General features: G+C 41.9%; 1 protein-coding gene across 1 annotated transcript in view; it reads right to left on the bottom strand.

Annotated features, from left to right (window-relative positions):
- Nucleotides 1-17016, bottom strand: part of FANCC (FA complementation group C) — a gene marked incomplete at its 3' end in the record, with an annotated part of 91657 nt that extends 74641 nt beyond the window's left edge. The window contains exons 1-2 of the mRNA XM_082336208.1: nt 16985-17016; nt 599-772 (exon numbers count right to left, since the gene is read on the bottom strand). Of these exons, the coding sequence (XP_082192334.1) occupies nt 599-763 (165 nt within the window). The 5' untranslated portion in view covers nt 764-772; nt 16985-17016. The remainder of the gene's footprint in view (nt 1-598; nt 773-16984) is intronic.
- Nucleotides 17017-20447: the final 3431 nt, after the last annotated feature.

Here is a 20447-nt window from a genome sequence, read left to right on the forward strand (position 1 = left end):
CTGAATACATATACGGAAAAAGCCATGCTCAGAAAAACATAAACACAACTAAACATATAAAGAACTAAACTTACTTCTAAAAAAAGCACTCCAGTGAGTACAGACAATAATTAAATTACTGAACAGAACAGCCAGCAGCATATGCCAACGATCTGACCATGCTGCTAGAATTCACTACATGTGCCACAACACTGGGGTTAACGTGTCAACAGACTCTGTAAGATTTAAAGGATCAGTTAGTTTTGCATGTTAAGGCCTTTAAATAATCCAATTTATGACCTGACAACCAGAATCAAATTCTTGTTTATTTTAAAGAGTTTTTTAAAGAGGCTAGAGCATTGGCTGGGAAATCTCACGTGACAACAACCAATCAAGAAGAAAAAGCTCCTTTCACAATAAATCAGGGGAACAGGAAGCACGCTCCTGTTTGCATTACCTGTGACTGTTTCCCCAATTTGCCTCTCTGATCCAGCAATACATCAGGTCAATAACACAAACCTCTTTGCTACTGTTAGCTTCTGGTTTTGTCAAAACATAGTGCAGATTGTTTCCGAGGGTGTCTTCAAAACAGGTCATTCTTCCTTTTAAAGTCGCTTACCATATGTTTTAAAGTTTCATAAATCTGATGTAGAAACTCCTGGAGCTGGGGCAAGTGAAGACACACATCCTTCTGGGATTCCAGTGTAGTGGCTTGACCCCATTCAATAGCTTTATCCAACCAAAATTCAAAGTTCAGTTTGGGCACTGTCGTGTCCTGGGCCATTCCACAATCCTGAAAAAAAGATTGTAACTCCACATCAGGCAGCACTAAACACTGGCTTCAAACCAAAAATGAAAATCAGAAGAAGGATTTCTGCTAAGTTTTTTTGTGTTCACATGTGAAGGGAGTGTGGAGGGTGTCTTTGTATTTACATCTCATAAGGGTGCCAATTCTCTTTCTAGTAGTAAGAGGGTTAAATAATAACCCCATTGTGACAAAGCAGCAAAGGGGGCACAGTAATCAGTAAATTACCTTAGAATGTACCACCCAGCTGTGTCTCAGGCTTTTATTATCTGAATTTGTCATCACCAATATTTCACTCGAAGAATATTAGAATAATGAGTGTGCATTTATTTAGAATGCTTTGCATGATGAAAAACTGAAAATGCCTATTTCAAGATAAATGAAAGCGTTAAAATAAGGCTCAATCAAAACAAAAGGGGTTAAGGGGCCTTTGCTTCTAAGTTCTACACTTGTAATCAATCATTAGTTTTAAGTGCAAAAAGAGTATTCTCCTTAAAGGAAACTAATAAATTTAGTATGTCAGGTCTGTTTTTCTTTTTATTATTGTACAAAGGAGAGGGGAAAAATATAACCACATGAAGCTTTACATATAACTCAGTTCTGAATAAAAGCTGTACCATATATAATCTATATCCAATGGCATACTTTGCTGTAAAAACTGGGTCTTTGAGAGATAAGCATTATTGCCAAGCCAGAATGTTAAAATCTAACCAAACTGCCTCAGTAAAAGACACCAACCCTCCCCCTCCATTTTTCTGCTTTGCTATTATATTTTTCATTGGCAGAAGGACAGAGAATAGCACAGCAGGCACTACACCAACCTTTAAATCTCTCTGAAAGAAACACCTCGTAGGCTGAAAGAGCAAACGAGCTCTTGCAGACATTCAATCATTGTGCTTTCTGTCAAGACTGTAAAGACAACTGTCAATTAACACAAATGTGGTGGCAGTTTTCAGAAATGAACTGTTGCCCACTTGGAGACAAATTCAGACGCTCATAGAAGCAACAGAAATCAATGAATATTTATCTTTGTAAGCTACAGACCAAAAAAATAAACCTGAACCTGTGCAGCAGCCCTGCAAATCAAGCTTGCTTTATAAAGCTAACCCTTACAATCACATCATTTATATAGCATGCTAACCTGAGCCAGATAAAAATCTGAAGATGATTAATAAACTTGTTTAATTTCTATGGGTAATAAATAAATAAATACCCCATAGTGAATCACAACTATTATTTGACTTTGGGTCCTGTCCAGCAAAAACAGGTAAGGTAAAGCTGTTGGCTTGCCAGAGTTAATCCATATTTGCCCTAAACATGTTCAAAGTAATGTAAGCAAAGACAATGCTTTTGTGTTCTTTATTACACTTCCATTTCTACCTGCAACTATTGCTGTCAACACAACTCTTAACAGACCTGTGCAGTGCCAAGATCTTACTAATCCTCTACGAGTATCAAGAACAGGCTGTAAGACTTCATCACCATAGCTCTCTGAAGTGACATAGGTCAAACACCCAGCAGCAATTAGCCATCAAACACTCTTATCATCACAGGGACATAACGAAGACTTTAAGAACGCATGAAAGCCAGGAACTGAATTTACAGATTGGAGTAAATTAATGAGTGTGTTTGATGTTCCCAGGTAAGATTACTCCCCCTGAATAACTGAAAAATAAGTCCCCTAACAAAATGGCTCCTAAAAGTTTAAGAAAAAGGGAAAAAAGGGAAGGGGGGGAGGGAAAAAAGAACCACAGATATTCCAGCATTTTGGAGCCAGTCACATGAGTTGACTATGTATTAAGAGAGGATTAGAGGTAAGCAAATCAAGCAGGCTTATCTCCTATACCAGGTACCTGTAACTACTGTTCCACTATGCAGAATGGCACAGCTATTACAGGGTGAGGATGGTCTTTTTCCAGAAGTCTGAAATCCCAGCTCCACAATGAGAAAGGTGTTTTATCTCCCTTCTTAATTACAGCTAAATAAACTGGATTGCTGGTCCGAAGAGACTCCTTATCATAGAATCACTAAGGCTGGAAAAGACCTCTGAGATCATTGAGTCCAACTGTTAACCTAACTGCCAGGTACACCTCTAAACCATGTCCCTAAGCATCACATCCACACGCAGGGACTGTGATTGCACCACTTCCCTGGGCAGCCTGTTCCAATGCCTAACCACTCTCTCCGTGAAGAAATTTTTCCTAATAGCTAACCTAAATCTCCCCTGGCGCAACTTGAGGCCATTTCCTCTCGTCGTGTTGCTTGTTACCTGGGAGAAGAGACCGACCCCCACCTCTCTACAGCCTCCTTTCAGGTAGTGTAGAGAGCGATAAGGTCTCCCCTCCGCCTCCTCTTCTCCAAAACAACCCCAGCTCCCTCAGCCGCTCCTCATAAGACTTGTGCTCCACACCCTTCACCAGCCTCGTTGCCCTTCTTTGGACACGCTCCAGCACCTCGATGTCCTTCTTGTAGTGAGGGGCCCAAAACTGAACACAGTACTCGAGGTGCAGCCTCACCAGTGCTGAGTACAGGGGCACTGTCACCTCCCTGGTCCTGCTGGCCACACTATTCCTGATACAAGCCAGGATGCCATTGGCCCTCTTGGCCACCTGAGCACACTGCTGGCTCATGTTCAGGCGGCTGTCAACCAACACCCCCAGGTCCTTTTCCGCCAGGCAGCTCTCCAGCCACTCCTCCCCAAGCCTGTAGCGTTGCATGGGGTTGTTGTGCCCCAAGTGCAGGACCCAGCACTTGGCGTTGTTGAACCTTAGCAACTCCTTCGCTGGTCAAGAGCCATTGCCTTACAGAAAAAAATATCAAAGACTGAGATGTACATTCTTGTTTAACTACAACACCAAAACCAAAAGGAGAACACCAGCATGAATCCTAAGAGAAAAGAAATCTTAGAAGTATATCTATTCTATATGCTGCTTACTGCAAGTATGCATTTTTCACAGTTTCGGATAGTTAATTCCCTTCAGATACCACTCCTGGGTATCTGGGATATGAGCAAAGTACTGTCCCATCAACAGACCTGTACTAGTCACATAAATAAACCTGTCTTTCCTTCACCAAGAAAACAAAGTAGTTCTATGTTCAGTGCTATTCAAAATCCTCAGCTGAAATGCAGTGTATTTTCCACAGTTGTCTTTTTGTATGAAAGCATAAGAAAAGGACGTACACCAAAAAAACTCCAAACTATACATTCTAGAGCCTATCTTCAGAAGGATCAATCCTCAACTTGCTCCTTTCACATCATTTTCTGTATTTCACACCTCTCCTAAAACAGAGTTCAGAAATTTTAGCTGCAGTCTACTGCTCATTCATGGACAAGTTTAAAGGCAAAAAATGGAGGAGTCAGTTTTCCATCCCATTTCTAAAGTGGGTTAAGGGACAAATAAATGTATTTTTCTGTGCAATTAATTTTCTGAAACTGCTCAAAATACTATAATATCAGAAATAAGGAGCAAGTGATCTATATGACTAAGAGAACAGGTAATCCGCAATGCGTATCTGTAATAAACTGTGGTATATACACTGAAAAAAAAATGGAATTAAACCATTAGGAGTGACATGAATAATGATCTTTGTTTACACTCTTTTTGGGGCGAGGAGGCAAGGTTGAGCACTTCTGTAAAGCTTTAGACAAAAACTACTCTTGCCAATTCAATGGTAGCAGAATACCTTACAGCAACTATTAGGAACTGAATGTAGATTTTCAAAAATTATCACCACAAAAAAATCTGTAAGTGCTAAAAATATTGCTATTATCGGTTTTGACATACAATTAATTCACATTCTTATAAAACTTATCCTGAGATCTACAGAAGAGTATATTAAAGTGACATTTCCAAGAACTGCTAAGTTGTTCATCTAGGCCATTGGCCCTTGTTTAGCATTTAGTATGTGCTTCAATTCATCCTTGATCAAGATCATGCTTAATGTAATATGCGCTAGTATTTTGCTGCATCACAACGCTGCTTATGCCACATTAAAAGAAAACCAGAAAAAAATGATCCCAAGCACCTGTTCTATTTGCAATAGCATGATTTTTAACTGTACTTATGTGTTTGCTTTCTTTAGAAGCCTCCAATGAAATAGTTATTTTATTGATTGTTTATTTTAACTACAGCATCTAGTCCTGAAAAGAGCAATTTTATTAATATAGCTTACTGTTGTCTTCACCTCAATATTACTGGAAAGCATACAGTAAAATTACTGAATGTATAAATAATGTAATTAAAAAAAAAAAATCCTAACATACCAAACCTGACACACAGATTTCATCTCAAAAACTGTCACAGGATATATATTTATTAACAAGAGAAATATAAAACTATCAGTTAATTAAGTGTAATTTAAACATTCAGATCCCAGTAAGACACAGAACATATTAAAAGACCTACAGAAATTATAGGTAATAGAGACCTGATTAATAATTTGACTTGCCATACTGTCAAGTATATTCCTAAAGTCTCTTCCAGGTTCATTTCCACTCTCTTCTCTTAGTTGGGACTCCTTTTATTTCAGCTGCCAAGAATCAAAACCTGCTTCTTATTTATGACTATTTACTCCAGGAGATGAGAAATTCAGAAGATGATTGATTTACCGTGAATCGCCTTAAAATAAGCTTTACTTCTAGAAAAGAGGGGAGGAAATATTCTTTAGACCTCGTCTCTTGGACCGCCGCAGTCAAAGCCTCCTGGGCTTGTACTTTCAAGCACAGGGAACCCTGCGGAGCTCAGGCATGAGGGTACTTGTTATATCTTTCAGAAGCTGAAGGCAGCATTTCTAACAAGGATTGGATTAGCTTTATTCTGTCAAGTGAGCTATCTGGATTAGTGTCTGAAACGTAACACTTTAGTCAGTAACTTTTGTTACCAGATCTTGAGGCAAAGCCCTACAGTATACCGGGGCACTCCACTTAACCGGAGTGAGGGCGACATCCTCCAGGACACGCACGTCACAAACACCCCGCTGCCAGAGCCTGCCACCCCAGACACACCTGCATCCTACCCCTCGGTGACAGGCGGCGAACTGCTTGCACGGGTAGAAGAGACACCAACAAAGTGTTCAGAAGACTTCTCACAACTATCTCCTTACCTAGAGTCTGAAAATGAAATATTTGCGTATTCGGCATTTAAGGGAGCAAAAGAACAAAGGGGTTTTTTGCTCTAGAACTGTAGAAATAAAATATTTTGAAGTGAAACCATAAAAAGAGAAAAATCAAGTGAAAGCAAAGTAACTTCTTTACTATTACAAAGTCTGAAACCTAGGACTCAGCTATAATAAAAAGGAAATATGCGGTTGCTAAAACATTACAGCTCCTCAGAAACAATTTCTGTCAGTCATAGAAAATGCAGTAACAAACTCTCATAGCTTTCAATGTCCCAAAACCTGGCTTTAATAGATTGCCAAAAATTACTACTAAACTTTTATTACTTAGTTTGTCTTTAATCGTGTAAATTCAGCTGTTATTTTTAAATAAATAAAAGCATTTCAAGTAGAAGGATCTTTGAGATACCATTAAGGTATAATATTGCCTTATGTCACAGCATTCCAAATAAATGTGACAAAAACTTGCGTTCAAGGTATAAAGCTCTCATTTGTGTACTTTTCCTTGAACCCGTGATAAGTAGCTCCACACTCCAAATGAACACTTCACTTTCCATTACTCCATCTCCTCTCTCAAATCCTGCCCATCAGCAACCTCAGCTTGTGAGGAAAAAACAGAGGAAGAAAACCATTAAAATACTTATATGACATCAGGGTCCACAGGCCCCAAGCAGAACAGGTCACCATTGAGCTAACAGAACACACAAACATACGTTCCAAATTCCAAATTATTTTTAGGGTTGTTAACACTTACAAAAGCAGTAGAACAGTCCTTTTGCTTATTACTCTAATAGATATTAGGAGACTAACACTAGGAATCAGGGGGCTAGATATTAGGTAGGCACTTCAGTATATTATATAATCAAAAGATAACGTGATTTTGACTCCTTAATCACCCTTAACTCGATTATGATACAGCATGGCTCATAGACTAATAGAGCAGAAGACTATTAATGTACTGTTTCCATGGTTCAAACGTGATGATAATCATGTCACAAATTTACTATCTAATGGATGGTATTTTGAGGTTATGCCAAAAGACAAAAAAGTAGCAGTTATCCAGAACATAGATACTATTTTCTCATTTATTATTTCTCTATGTAAAATGCCTATTAGGTTCTTTCAGCTTGTTCCCACAAGTATATTCTTCATCTTCACCTTGACAACTGTCCTTTTACTTGCCAAGAACAAAAAGAAAATGTAATACGTACTTAATTAGGCAGTAACATCAAACATGATTTGTTTCCTACTTTAAAGAAAACCTATTACTAGCCCCCCCCAAAAAATTCAGAAAAGTTTATTAGGAAAAAGCGAATAATCTTTTAGAAACTTCAGAAAGGCGCAAGAGTAGTAAAAACTATTTGCAAAATTAAAAATATATGCCATTTATTCCTGTCATCTTATTTTTCAGTGTCCCTTGTTGAGAAATTAGGTTCACAGGCTGGTTTATAGGTTGGTAGTAAGTCCAATCTATGCTCACTGGCAGTCCAGCAGTCAAGAATAATCTAGAGAATAATTTCCATCTTGATTCTGGACAGTGTGCTTACATCCAGTGTTGATTACTGTTGATTTTTTATTTAGTAACTTTTCAGATAAGAGCAAGTTTGCCTATTCCTCTTTGTGCCTACATCCACAGATATTTTACAGCAAGAACAAACCACTATTATAGAAAACTGCCTGTCTATATGCAGACTTTCCAAATTAAAACAAATTGCAGGCAAATAGAGCTTCCTCTGGAAATAAAACCAAAGAACAGAGTTTTGCCAAAAGAAAGGAACTAACGTTGGCTAAGCAGCACACAAACTCTGGTAAACTCAATAGCTGTCAAGCATATGGGTGGCATTACCATTCAACATTTAGACTAACAATTCTCCTGGAGAAAGTAATTAACTCCTCTATTTTGCTCCTCTGTATTTGTTTCCTCTATTTACTCCAATAATTAGTATTTTAAGAGTTGCCAGATCTGCCTTCTGAATTACATTATCAGGTCTCACTGGAAAAAGAGCCCAATTTTTATCTTTAAGGGACTGTGGCCACTAACAGAGCTACTTTTGTGGACAGCAGAGGTATTAAAACTCTTGCATAGGTTTAATCTGAGTAACATTGCAAACAGCAAAATGATTTTTCCAGTTGCATTCTGTTGCCCTGCAGGACTGGAGAAGACTCGATGCCCCCAGGAAGCATGCACTGCTGGGATTCATACAAGATCTCCTTTTCAAGAGCACTCTGAAGACGTTACATCTCCCTCTCTCCCCAAGAGGACCGTATGATCATAATAAAGCCGTCTCCTCCCCATTCATCAGGCTATAAGCTTCATGACCAAAAAAATACTATTTATTAGCCTTCCCTGATAACAGTATCCACTTCACACAAAAATGAATTTTAAAACTTTCTGGTTCTAATGGCAGGCTTGTCTTGCAGCAGCAAATCTTCCTTCCGATCTACCCCATTTCAAGAGGATAAGAATAAAACATTCTTTAATGGGAAAGCCAGAAATAATACCTCAGCACATCCATCTAACTCTTATCTTTTGCCCAAGGGAAGAGTGAAAGATGTGAAAGACATTTAGGAGTGATATTGCTGAAGTTAACTGATGTTATTTGTTACCTTTCCATAATGAATCCTAACAGGACAACAAGGCAATTTATTATCAATTCCATATACAAAAGATGCAATTACCAGCCCACAGAATGGATTACTATGTTTTTAGGCACAAACTGAATACAAGGTCTGATCACAAGCTGCTGGAAGTCGCTCCTGCAAGAAATGCACCGAGTTATTAAGACTGCAACACCAGAACTTTTTTTTTTTTTAAGAAAGTTAAATTTAAGAGGAGAAAACAGACAATGAGGTAAAGTAACTATATCTCTGGCAGAAGGCTCTGCGCAATTCAGCAGAGTACCAAACCACATGATGTCGTAATTTAAAAGAATTTCAATGTCAGGACTAGCCAGATCAAAATCCAGCAAGGCCCACATAAAGCTGTCCTTACCACCAGGCAGGGAATCAGATGCATGTACAAAATGGAAATTTGTTTCAAGGCAATAAAGCAAATCCCAGACTTGACTGGTGCACGCTGATGTTAAGCAGATCAACATGGCCTTCCAAAACAAAAGCCAGACTTGAAAGAAACAGCGTGCTTCCAGTTCACCCTTTAACTCCTTGCTTGTTCTTCCATATCTGAATTGCTTACCTCTCATGAGCACACAGAGATCTGCCACAAAGGGTAACAACAATATATGACAAAATACAGCACAACCTAGAAATCATGTACTGGGCACAGTGAACGGAAGCACAAAGAAGTTCGCACCTTCATAATCTTCTAGAAGGGGGAGCGGGGTGGGGATGAAGCACATCTCCTTTCAATGTATTTCCTCAGTAAGGCAGAAAGTTACATATTTTGTCTTTCACAAACTAAACAGCTGTTGTGGTTCAACCCCAGCCAGCAACTAAGCACCACACAGCCGCTCACTCACTTCCCTTCCCCACCCCGCCCTGGTGGGATGGGGGAGAGAATTGCAAGGGTAAAAGTGAGAAAACTCGTGAGTTAAGAACAGTTTAATAATTGAAGTAAAGTAAAATAGAATAGTTGTAATAGTAGTAGTAGTAATAATAAGATAATAATAATACAATAATAATATACAAAGCAAGTGATACACAATACAGTTGCTCACCATCCACCAACTGATGCCCAGCCCGTCCCCAAGCAGCGACTGCTGCCCCCCCGGCCAACTCCCCCCAGTTTATATACTGAGCATGCCGTCATACAGTATGGCATAGCCCTTTGGCCAGCCTGGGTCAGCTGTCCTGGCTGTGCCCCCTCCCAGCCTCTTGTGCACCTGGCAGAGCACGGGAAGCTGAAAAGTCCTTGACCGGTGTAAGCACTGCTCAGCAACAACCAAAACATCAGTGTGTTATCAACATTATTCTCATCCTAAATCCAAAACACAGCACTGTACCAGCTACCAGGAAAAAAATTAACTCTATCCCAGCTGAAACCAGGACAATAGCAAACCTTCCAAGATTATTTTGGTAACACTCAGGTCACTGTAATGTGGCAATTTCTCCTAGTGCTTAAGTGATAAAGACTTTTTGGGATAGCTCTAATGAAGACGAATGTTAAAATATTCTTGGATTTAACTTGCTGGACAGAGCCTTTTCACTCAGCCCAATTCATTTTCAGCTGACTTCTGTGACAACAGCTGCAATAAAGGCCACACAAAGGAAAATGCAGCTAAGAAGACAATGCAAACAAAGAATAAATGCAACTCTGGAAAGAGGCATTAGGTCTGATCCAGCCTCTAAACTACAGGAGGCAGAACTGCTTCTGCAGAATATCTGGTAACACAAAAATAAAATTTAACACATTTTTACACCACTTCGCAAAAAGTCCAATCATTGCTAACACCAGTTTAGCTTCACTATGGCTAGCAACATCACACATCAATTGTGCATGGGCCTCCAATATCAGTAGTCTAAACACTACGTAAGTTAGACCTTGTTTTGCAGGTTACAGGAAACGGAATGAAATTCTGATTCTGTTTACATCAACAGCAAAATTTTTCTAAGCCTCAATGGAGCCTAAATTTCACATGGTGCATTCAAGACACTGAGACACATATCCACATACGAGCTTACCAAGTCACTACACCGGAAAAGTTAGACCTATTAGCAATAACGGTAAATTCTCGTTAGATATAATTTATTGTTTGCATCCCTTCTCCTGTACCCAATCTGCCAGCTAATGTGTCACTCAGTATCTTGTGGGCTATCTGACATGAACTTTGACTGTAAAGTTTTCTTTACCCTCTTCCGGCAAATATTATGCTCTCACATAGCCTCATGTAAGCCAAAGCAAAGATGTGAATGAATTATAATTACCTAGACACAGAGACATTTTTGTACCAAACACAAATTGTATTTTCTCAGTTAAACTTTTACTTCTGGTTATCACTGTCTCCTCCAGCTTAAATCCACTATTAGACATTTTTACTGTAACTTCACATGCCTAAAAGGCTTTCTTCAACCTCTTCTCTACAGAACAACACTTCTGCAGAAACAAACTGATCTGGGGGTGCTGGCTGACAGCAGGCTCGATATGAGCCAGCAGCGTGCCCTGGCAGCCAGGAGGGCAAACCTCATCCTGTGGTGCATCAAACCCGGTATAATCAGCCAGTCAAAAGAGGCGACTATCCCGCTGTATTTTAAGGTTGCTGTGGCCTCACCTTGAGTATTTTGTGCAGTTCTGGGCCCCACAATTTCAGAAGGCTGTAAAGGTCCTTGAATGCATCCAGAGGGGGGCAACAAAGCTGGTGACAGGGCTGGAAGGCATGTCCTGTGAGGGGCGGCTGAGGGCTCTGGGCTTGTCTAGTTTGGAGAGAAGGAGGCTGAGGGGCGACCTCATTGCTCTCCGCAGCTTCCTGAGGAGGGGAAGTGAAGAGGGAGGTGTTGATCTCTTCTCCCTGGGATCCAGTGATAGGATGCACAGGAATGGTTCAAAGCTGTGACAGGGGAGGTTTAGACTGGACATTAGGAAGCATTTCTTTACAGAGAGGGTGGTCAGACACTGGAACAGGCTTCCTAGAGAGGTGGTCGATGTCCCGAGCCTGTCAGTGCCTTAAAAAGAGGCATTTGGACAACGCCCTTAATACCACGCTTTAACTTTTGGTCAGCCCTGAAGCAGTCAGGCAGTTGGACTAGGTGATCGTTGTAGGTCCCTTCCAACTGAAATAGTCTAGTCTATTCTGTTCTGATCTGAACATAAACAAAAGCAATAATCCAAGCCTCCCTCATCACTGAGCCTCCTCTCCAATTATGATGTATTTGTATACTGCTTGAGTGAAATACACAGACATGTATTTCCTTAAAATTCAGTTCCTCTGGAAAAAAATAATTAACTAGAGCTTAATTCAAACTTTCACCATGAAATAAACAGCATTCCTCTCCTTCCAGAGTTAGAATACTTTGAGCTACCAGTGAGGTGGGGTTGCATATACACCAATCCTTGGCACATTTTTTTTGCTTTTTAGATGTTTCATTTTAAGTTCTGCAATTAAAAAAAATGCAGTAATTCCCTGCATAGTTTCCAAGCATAAGTAGAAGAACATATATTAAATTGTACACAGCAAGTTAGAACATTAGTCCTCTCTTCAGAGGAGTCATATAAGACCTGTAACATAAAAAGAAAAAAGTGTATTCCTTTGTATTACTATATCAAGGAACAGTACTCGCCTCTACCTGTACACACCAAAATTACAAGGAGGCAGGGAGGAAAGCCTAAAAAAGTTCCTGCCAGAACAACATCTTCCTCCAACTAAGCTGTGGAGAAGATTCTGCAAATGGGTAGCACAGTCTGAAAATATTCACCTTTGTTTCACCATTTGGAAAAAAAAAAGGGATGGGGCAGGGGCATACAATCTATTTAGACATAGAGAAAAATGACTAGCCTTTCTTTCTTCAATTACATTGTAAGTTAACACTAAAGGGCTTCATATTTCCAACAATTATGCTTCTTTAATAGCCACCCAACTTTGCTAAATTCAAGCTTTACCCCTGACTTACACAGATACAAGAAAAGACGACACATGATCCAAAATCTTTATGGCAAGTATTTGAACATGTTAAAATACTGCCTATGGTATTGATATCCAGAGCCATTCATACAGCGTATAGAGCTGTCTTGCTTATACTAAGTGAATTCCTTTTCTCTGAAGATCTCTAGAACCATTTCTTTAAGAACCTCTAACATTTACTATAGTAACGAAGCACATACCTTTCACTGAAATTCTTCAGCTCTACAGAGTTAAAGCATTTCTACATAAGAATAAGTAAACAGAGGCACAAACAGAAAATGACTTGTCCAAAGTCACTGAGGAAACAAAAGACAGGAAGAGACACAAATCTTGTATGTTCTAGCCCATTAGACAACACTGCTTCTCCAGGATTTCCTCAAAGATAATCTATTACTCAGTCTAAGCTCCTCAGGCATGACACAATGGCTTATGCAATGGTGAAGGGCAACATTCCACCAAAAAGAAAATGGCCACACAACAATCATGGTAAAGTATTTTCTTTCAAAGTTTTATTATACATACTTATTTTTGTATGAACTCTACTGACAGCATAAGTGTAAGTAAAAATGAAACATATTTATTCTAACATCAGTTGAGGCTACTGAAATTCGGTGAAAAACATTCACATAGTCCATATACAACGAAAGCAAGTTTGCAAATGAAAGAATCTATTTCTCTTTGCAATAAAAAAATACTGAAGAGTCTCATACTTTTCTCCCCTCTCTCCCTGACTACTCACACCCAGAAATAGCCACAGAATAAAGCCTTCTGAATAAAGATCTATTTATGGCACTAAGTACACCTGACAGAAAAAGAAAAATGTATTCTTCAGAAGAATAAAAATAACTTCATGACATCCACATCAACATTTACACCTTTTTGTTGTACATTATTTTAACATACTCCCACAGACAGCTGTCCCTGGAGTCCATTGACAGGGTTTCATGCTATTCACAGGCATTAAATCAGGCTATTCATTCTTTACAAACAAGAAGAGATAAGTTTCCTCAGAAACATCTCGAGCAAAGGCTTTCAGCGATTCACCCAGTCAAACTCATACTGCAGCAACAATTCGCTATGTGGGCATTTAGACTGGAGACAGGGCACTGATGAGCGATGAGGCATTGATTTGGGGAATTCTCAGTCAATTATTCCTGCATATTCTATGCACATGTACTTTTTAATGTGTTAACAGTGGATCCTGTGACTTGCCAGTAAGATTTTTGTCAAATCCATTCATGAAAAACTCAAAATTTAGCAATGCCACCTTTGTCATGAAATTAAAGCTATATAGTTCTGGTATTCTATGGGAAGGGAGTTCCTTATGAATTTGGGTCAGTTGATGATAGATGAGAACTTTTAATGTACAACACAGGAAAATAGTATTAGCTAGTGGTATGTCTCTTGGCCTCTTCTCTTTGGACACTCATATATGTCAATTTAGTTGTGTATTATGATACTTTATTACGGTCACTGTTTGGAATATTTCAATACTGTCACGTAGTTAATCAAGATTTATAAAACAAACATGTCTAGTGAATCTACTAGTAGGGAGGAAGGACAGCCTTGCAGTTTGGCTCCAGGAGTCAGAAGCCTAAGAGTCTGATTCTCACTTCTGACACATCTCACACACGACACTAAAGAAGTCATTTAAGTTTCCAAGGCCTGTTCTAGATCACATCTACAGGAGCCTGATTAGTACTGCTCTAATTTTAAAGTTTAATAGTACAGTCTACATTTTTACTTTTCTTTTTTAAATCAAACTAAAAATACATGTCTGATAACATCAGATTTGCTCCATTTGCAACAAAAAGAATTTACTCCTCTCAAAGATTTACAAAGTTCCTTGTGCTGCAGTAGCCTCGTGGACTTTATTTCGCCAGATTAGCATAACTGATGTTGTGCAAATTACATATGAGCAAGTCATCTGATTGTGTCCAATAATATCCATATAATTCATGACTAGTAAGTTTACGAAAATATATCTCATGGCATTGCTTACCTACAGAATTTCTATTAGAAGTTAAAAATGCATGCAGAAGTTCTGTGTCAGAAACCTGCAACCATATGCAAGGCGGACAGTTAAAAAAATAACAGAAACCTCTTTTGAAAGACATCATTGTCAAAAACAGCACCTTCACAACAGTAGGTCAGTATACTGAAACATGTGGCTTAGGGAAAAAGAAGGAAAAGAAAATACAGTTTAAAAGTACACCGAGTGCACAAGGCCACTCCATTAACAGGAGAACAACTGTGTCTAGTACTTTCAAATGGGTGTCTGTTGTTGCTTTAACTCTCTGTAACATCACCCTTAAAACGCCAGCTCCCACTGGTGTCCCTTACGACACTTTCACCCATGGTACCCTATGGTTAATTTCAGGCACATACCATCCGGCTGGCCCATATGCATGGGCTGACTAGATGGAGGACTACTGCCAAACCAAACATGGAACAACAGTCTCCCTCTTTGACCCTGCTCTCAATTTTTAGAAAATATATAGCAATAGAATTGTTTTAAACCTTTATCCTGGTTTCAAACTTGGTTAAAATTGACTAACATGTTCAATTCTTAGTAGCCAAAGACAGGAAGATGTGGAATCACACAGATCTCATTTCCCGAGAAAACTAAGATAGAAAGCACAGAAATTATTATCAAAACTTGATCCATGCCTATAAGTGAAAAGATAACCTCCAGGATCTCTTCCTGACTCATACTTTCCCACTGTCAAATTCGCTACAGAAAGTCTCCACTGAGGGGCAAGTGTAGCAGCGTTTATATTCTCTGTACAAACCAACCCCTGGAGGACAACCATCACAGGCGTTCAGCAGGCCTGCTTCTATCCGAGAGATGGCAGTAGCAAACAAACATCCACAGAGAGAGGAAGAGAGACTGCAACAGGGAGGAAAAAACGATAAACAAGAGGGCTTTCCAGCAATGCCAAAGTTCAACAGAAAGAAGATTTTCATGGACCTGTCAGTAGCTCACAATATACTTTGATAAATATCTCAATTTCTGCTTCAAATATCATATGATGATGAACTTTTTCTTTTGAACCTCGAGCAAAGAAGGGAAGATGAAGATAAAAACAAGTAACAGTAAATAATCCATCTAACTCAGAAACTAAATTGAATGTTACGTCGTTTAATGGCTGCAGACAAAAGCTTTCCTTTTACAGAAAACATTCATAGAGTTTGCACTGGGGGGGCGGGGGGGGAGACCTTCAGATCTTTATAATGATGTATTAGAAAAAATTTCCTAATTCTTACGATTCTCCTGGTTTTCAAAGGCCCGTCGCTGAATATGATGTCCCACAAATTCTACCTGAAGTATTCTTCACTGTGATACAGAGCAGTAACCATTACTCCAGTTCAGTTATTCTTCCACATCAAAAATGGTGATTTGGAAAACAAATTTTGAGAGTGGAAGGTAGTGGTTTAATTACCTACATTTGTGAACCAAAACCAAAAATAAAAATGGCAACTTCTCCTAGCACTTACAAGGCATTGGTCATCCCTAATCTTTAGTTTAAATAAAAGGCCAGCTACACTATCTGACAGTATACTGTGAAAGCATACGGTACTGGAGTTCCTCCACTGGAGCAGATGCCTGCGAGTGTCAGACCGCACAAAAGTTGGCACATCTGCTAAATCAGAAACAAAGCTGTACACTTTTTACTCCCTCTCTCTGTAAAGCGCCCAGGAAGGGATCTGTGTATTACAGTTGCACGGATCTCGTACAGGTATGACAAAAGGGCACTTTTGTCACCCGGTTTCCAACGTTCCTAGAACGCAGGGGAACAGCAAGATGCGGACAGGGCAGATGTGGAAGTCTCCCTCTTTTCAAACGTTTTCAGTGCCAGGCGACACCGACCAAGCACCAGCTTCTGACGGGGACGCGCAGGCCGCCCCGGCTACCTCCTTCCTCACCGCCGCTCCCGCCTTCGGCAGCCCACAGCCTAAGCGGCCCTCCCGCCAGGCTCCGCGCCCCGTGCTCGGGGAGGCGCCTCACACCTCCCGCCCCCCGGCGCCAAGGCCAGCGTGGGCCGCGGCGGCAGCGGCACGGGAAGCACCGAGCAGCGACCTCAGCGGCCCCGGCGCCACTGCCTTCTTCCCCTGCCAGAGCGGGGAAGCGGCTCTGGGGAGGGCCGGGGCGACTCGCCTCGACCCCGCCGTGCCGCCGCCGGCGCCCCCGCAGCCGGTTGCCGGCCGCCCGCCCCCGCGGCCAGGCCACCGCTGCCGGCGCGGGGACCGCACCCGCCCCTCACGCCAGACCCTGGCCCGCGCGGGCGCGCCCACGCATGCGCGGACCCCGCGCCCACCGAGGCGGGGCCGCTGGGGGCGCGGCGGGCGAGACGCCAGGCCCAGGGAAGGCCCCCGCCACCGCCGCGGCGGCGGAGCCGGCGGCCGCCCCCGAGCCCCCCGCTCCGAGAGGAGGGCGGGGGGGAGCCGCGCCCCCCGCCGCCGCACCGGCTCGCCCCCGCCCCCCGGCCCCGGCCCCTCCCCCGAGGCTTACCCCGCCGCCCGGCTCGCGCCGCCGGTTTGGAATTTTCGCGCGCTCTGCCCCCCGGCCCGCGGGCGGTGCGCCTGCGCGCGCGGCGTGTCGCCGCCGGCAGCCGCGGGGGCGGGGCGGGCGCCGGGCGGGAGCGGGGTCCGGCCCCGAGCGGCCGTGGGGCCGCCCGCCCCCCTGGGTGTCGCGGCCTCTCGCTCCCCACGCGCCTGTCGCTTCCCGGTTCGAGCACGGGACGCCAGCGTGAGCTGAAGCCTCATGGGTCTTCACGGGTGATGGGCTCCGAGGGCTGCTAAGGACTGGGAACCAAGACCGTAGCATGATGGAACCACAGAACGGTTTGGGTTGGAAGGGACCTTAAAGATCATCTGCTTCCAGCCCCCCTGCCGTGGGCAGGGACACCTTCCGCTACACCAGGTCGCTCAAAGCCCTGTCCAACCTGGCCTTGAACACTGCCAGGGACGGGGCATCCACAGCCCCTCTGGGCAACCTGTGCCAGTGCCCCACCGCCCTCACAGCGAAGAATTTCTTCCTTCTATCTATCTAATCTAAATCTACCCTCTTTCGGTTTAAAACCATTGCCCCTTGTCCTGTCACTACAGGCCCTACTAAAAAGTCTCTCTTCATCTTTCTGATAAGCCCCCCTCATGTATTGAAAGGCTGCAGTAAGGTCTCTCCGGAGCCTTCTCTTCTCCAGGCTGAACAACCCCAACTCTCTCAGCCTTTCTTCATAGGAGAGGTGCTCCAGCCCCCTGGTCATCTTTGTGGCCCTCCTCTGGACCCACTCCAACAGGTCCATGTCCTTCCTGTGCTGAGGACCCCAGAGCTGGACACAGCGCTCCAGGTGCGGTCTCACCAGGGCAGAGTAGAGGGGCAGAATCCCCTCCCTCACCCTGCTGGCCACGCTGCTTTTGGTGCAGCCCAGGATACAGGTGGCTTTCTGGGCTGTGAGCGCACATTGCCAGGTTGTGTTGAGTTTCTCATCAACCAACACCCCCAAGTCCTTCTTGGCAGGGCTGATCTCAATGCATTCTCTGCTCCGCCTGTATTTGTGCTTGAGATTGCCCCAACCCATGTGCAGGACCTTGCACTTGGCCTTGTTACCTGCGTATCCAAAGATGTCTGCATATCCAGATGTATGCGTTACCTACGTATCCAGAAATTTACTGGGTGAAATAGAGCAAGATAGGTAAAGCCAGTTTTGATCCTGTGTATGCAGCTAAGGTAACAACTTTGTGGGGAAATCAAAATGACAGGGATGTTATGCCCCTGGTGAACGTTGTGGTGAGTCTACCAGGGACCGTTTGGTGGTGGTGGCCCCGTAAAAATACCTGCCCATGACTCACCATCCTGGTCTCTGAGCAGGAATGAATAAAATCTTTTGGTTTTTCCCCTTCTGGTAAGACTAAGTGCAAAACCTGTTAAACTTTTGCTTGTTTTCAGTTTTGTCAACATCAACAGGCCTTTTCACCCATGTGAAAAAAATGCGAACAGTGTGAGTACAGATGTACAGTAGATAAGAAACTTTGCTTTGAATAAACTTAGGGTTTGAAAAAATACCTGATTTCTCTAACTGAAATTTGTGCTGGTGCTAAAATGAGAAATATACACATGGTGCGCCTTACTAGCCCTCAATTTGTTAAAAAGCATCAGTAGTAAAACTACCAAGACCCATATTCTGTCACTTAACCACTGTTGAGTTATGCTGGTCCTCAAGGAAATTCTGCTGAAAATACCGACACTACACAATCTGACTACTTCGTGCAGTTTTGCTCATCACTCCCTAGCCCACTTACACGCTCATACTTTAGTCACCTTCCTGTCATTCCTCCTCTTTTGCTCAGCTGCTCAGCTGCTTCTCCTGTCTGCCGTGGTAGTTTTTCTACTCCTGACTGGTTTTGCCTCCACGTTCACTACTTGCAATGAAGAGCTGATGGGAAATTGCTGCAATATTTCCACCTGTCTTTTTGAGAAGCCATCAGCACTTAAAATTTCTTTCTTTCCTAGCATCTTCCTCCTCCCAAATACGTATGCTTACGTATACATCACTCTGTCCTCACTTCCCCCTTGAACAAACTGTGGATAGTGAGGCACTCATTGTCATCCTACCTAAAGAAAAACAAAAACGAAATTATTTGAAAGGACAAAGTCGTTAAGGGAAAATGCTCTCTATCTTGAACCTAGGTTGGAATGTATCTTTTTAGATGGGTTTTAAATTAAATCCCACTGACATCATCAGTCTGAACTAACAGGCTAGTTTGTATTAGATTTCTATTCAAGATTTGTACTCTGCATGAACATAGGACCACCGCTGCTGCTAAAGCTGAAGCTGCTGTTTTTCTCCTTACAATTTACCCAGTCCAGCTGATGTCCAAACTCCTTACTGTCATTCAGCTTTCATATTCTTCAGATTTTGTGCAGTGTGTCGTCTTTTCTCATCACCACTGCTTTCAATTTTCTGTAAAATGAGACAAAATCCCCTTCAGTACAAAGCGAAATTCAACCTAACCTGTATAGTGAAAACCCCATGCGTGAATACTTACGTTACTTTTTTTCATTTCATCCTATCAAATCAGCAACACCTGAAGAATTAAAGGCTTGTCTGTGGAAGTTTCAAAGTACTTTCTTGGGAAACAGCAATTGCTCATCAGGCAACTCACCAAGGCAAGCTGGCGGGGATGTTTCCCACACATCTGCAGAGCACAACTCAGAGCTTTGGGTGTAATGCCCATATTCACACAGTGAGTCCAGTTCATAACTCATTCAAGTCTTTAATCATTCTGTTCCTTCTCTTTCTTCTCAATTGAAAACACAGGAGAATTTATTTTTGTTTTCTACCATCAATTTTGTTAACGCTTCCTCAGATGTCAGCATTATCAATTATTTAATTGCTGAAACGTGTAACTGTTCTGGTACAGTGGAAGAAGCTTGAGTGGAAGAAGTTTGATAACATCATTTTTCATGTTTCTGATTGATAGAACATATTCCACTGTTTTCAAAGTCTATTTCTATCCCATAGTCACAGAGTAGCAAAAAGCTGCTTTTGTTACTCAGCTTGATGCTTATGCCATCAGCAGAGCCAATTTTCTTCTTGCTATGCAAGAAGCCATATCCCAGTTCTCACGCACACCCGGACATACGGCCAAAGATCATTGTAATATACCAGAAGCTATGAAAAATAGACTCAGGAATTTAAAAAAAAAAAAAAAAAAAAGAGCATTTAAGAAAGTCATGGGAAAGGGTAGTGTAGACAGATGTATAAAAATAGGAATAAATATAATAGCAAAGATGAAAGCAAATGACTAATATGCATAAACTCCAGCGGGTGGAAAGAACACTTGGTAGTATTACTTTCAATGGCCCTCATTTTAAATAGTCACAAAATGAGTGGCTATGATATGAATAATGAATTAGGTAGTACAAATCAAGTGAATGCCAATACAAATGTTATGTTACTTCAGACATGCTG

The sequence above is a fragment of the Platalea leucorodia genome, assembly GCF_965183815.1.
Source record: "Platalea leucorodia genome assembly, chromosome: Z".
Taxonomy (NCBI): Eukaryota; Metazoa; Chordata; class Aves; order Pelecaniformes; family Threskiornithidae; genus Platalea; species Platalea leucorodia.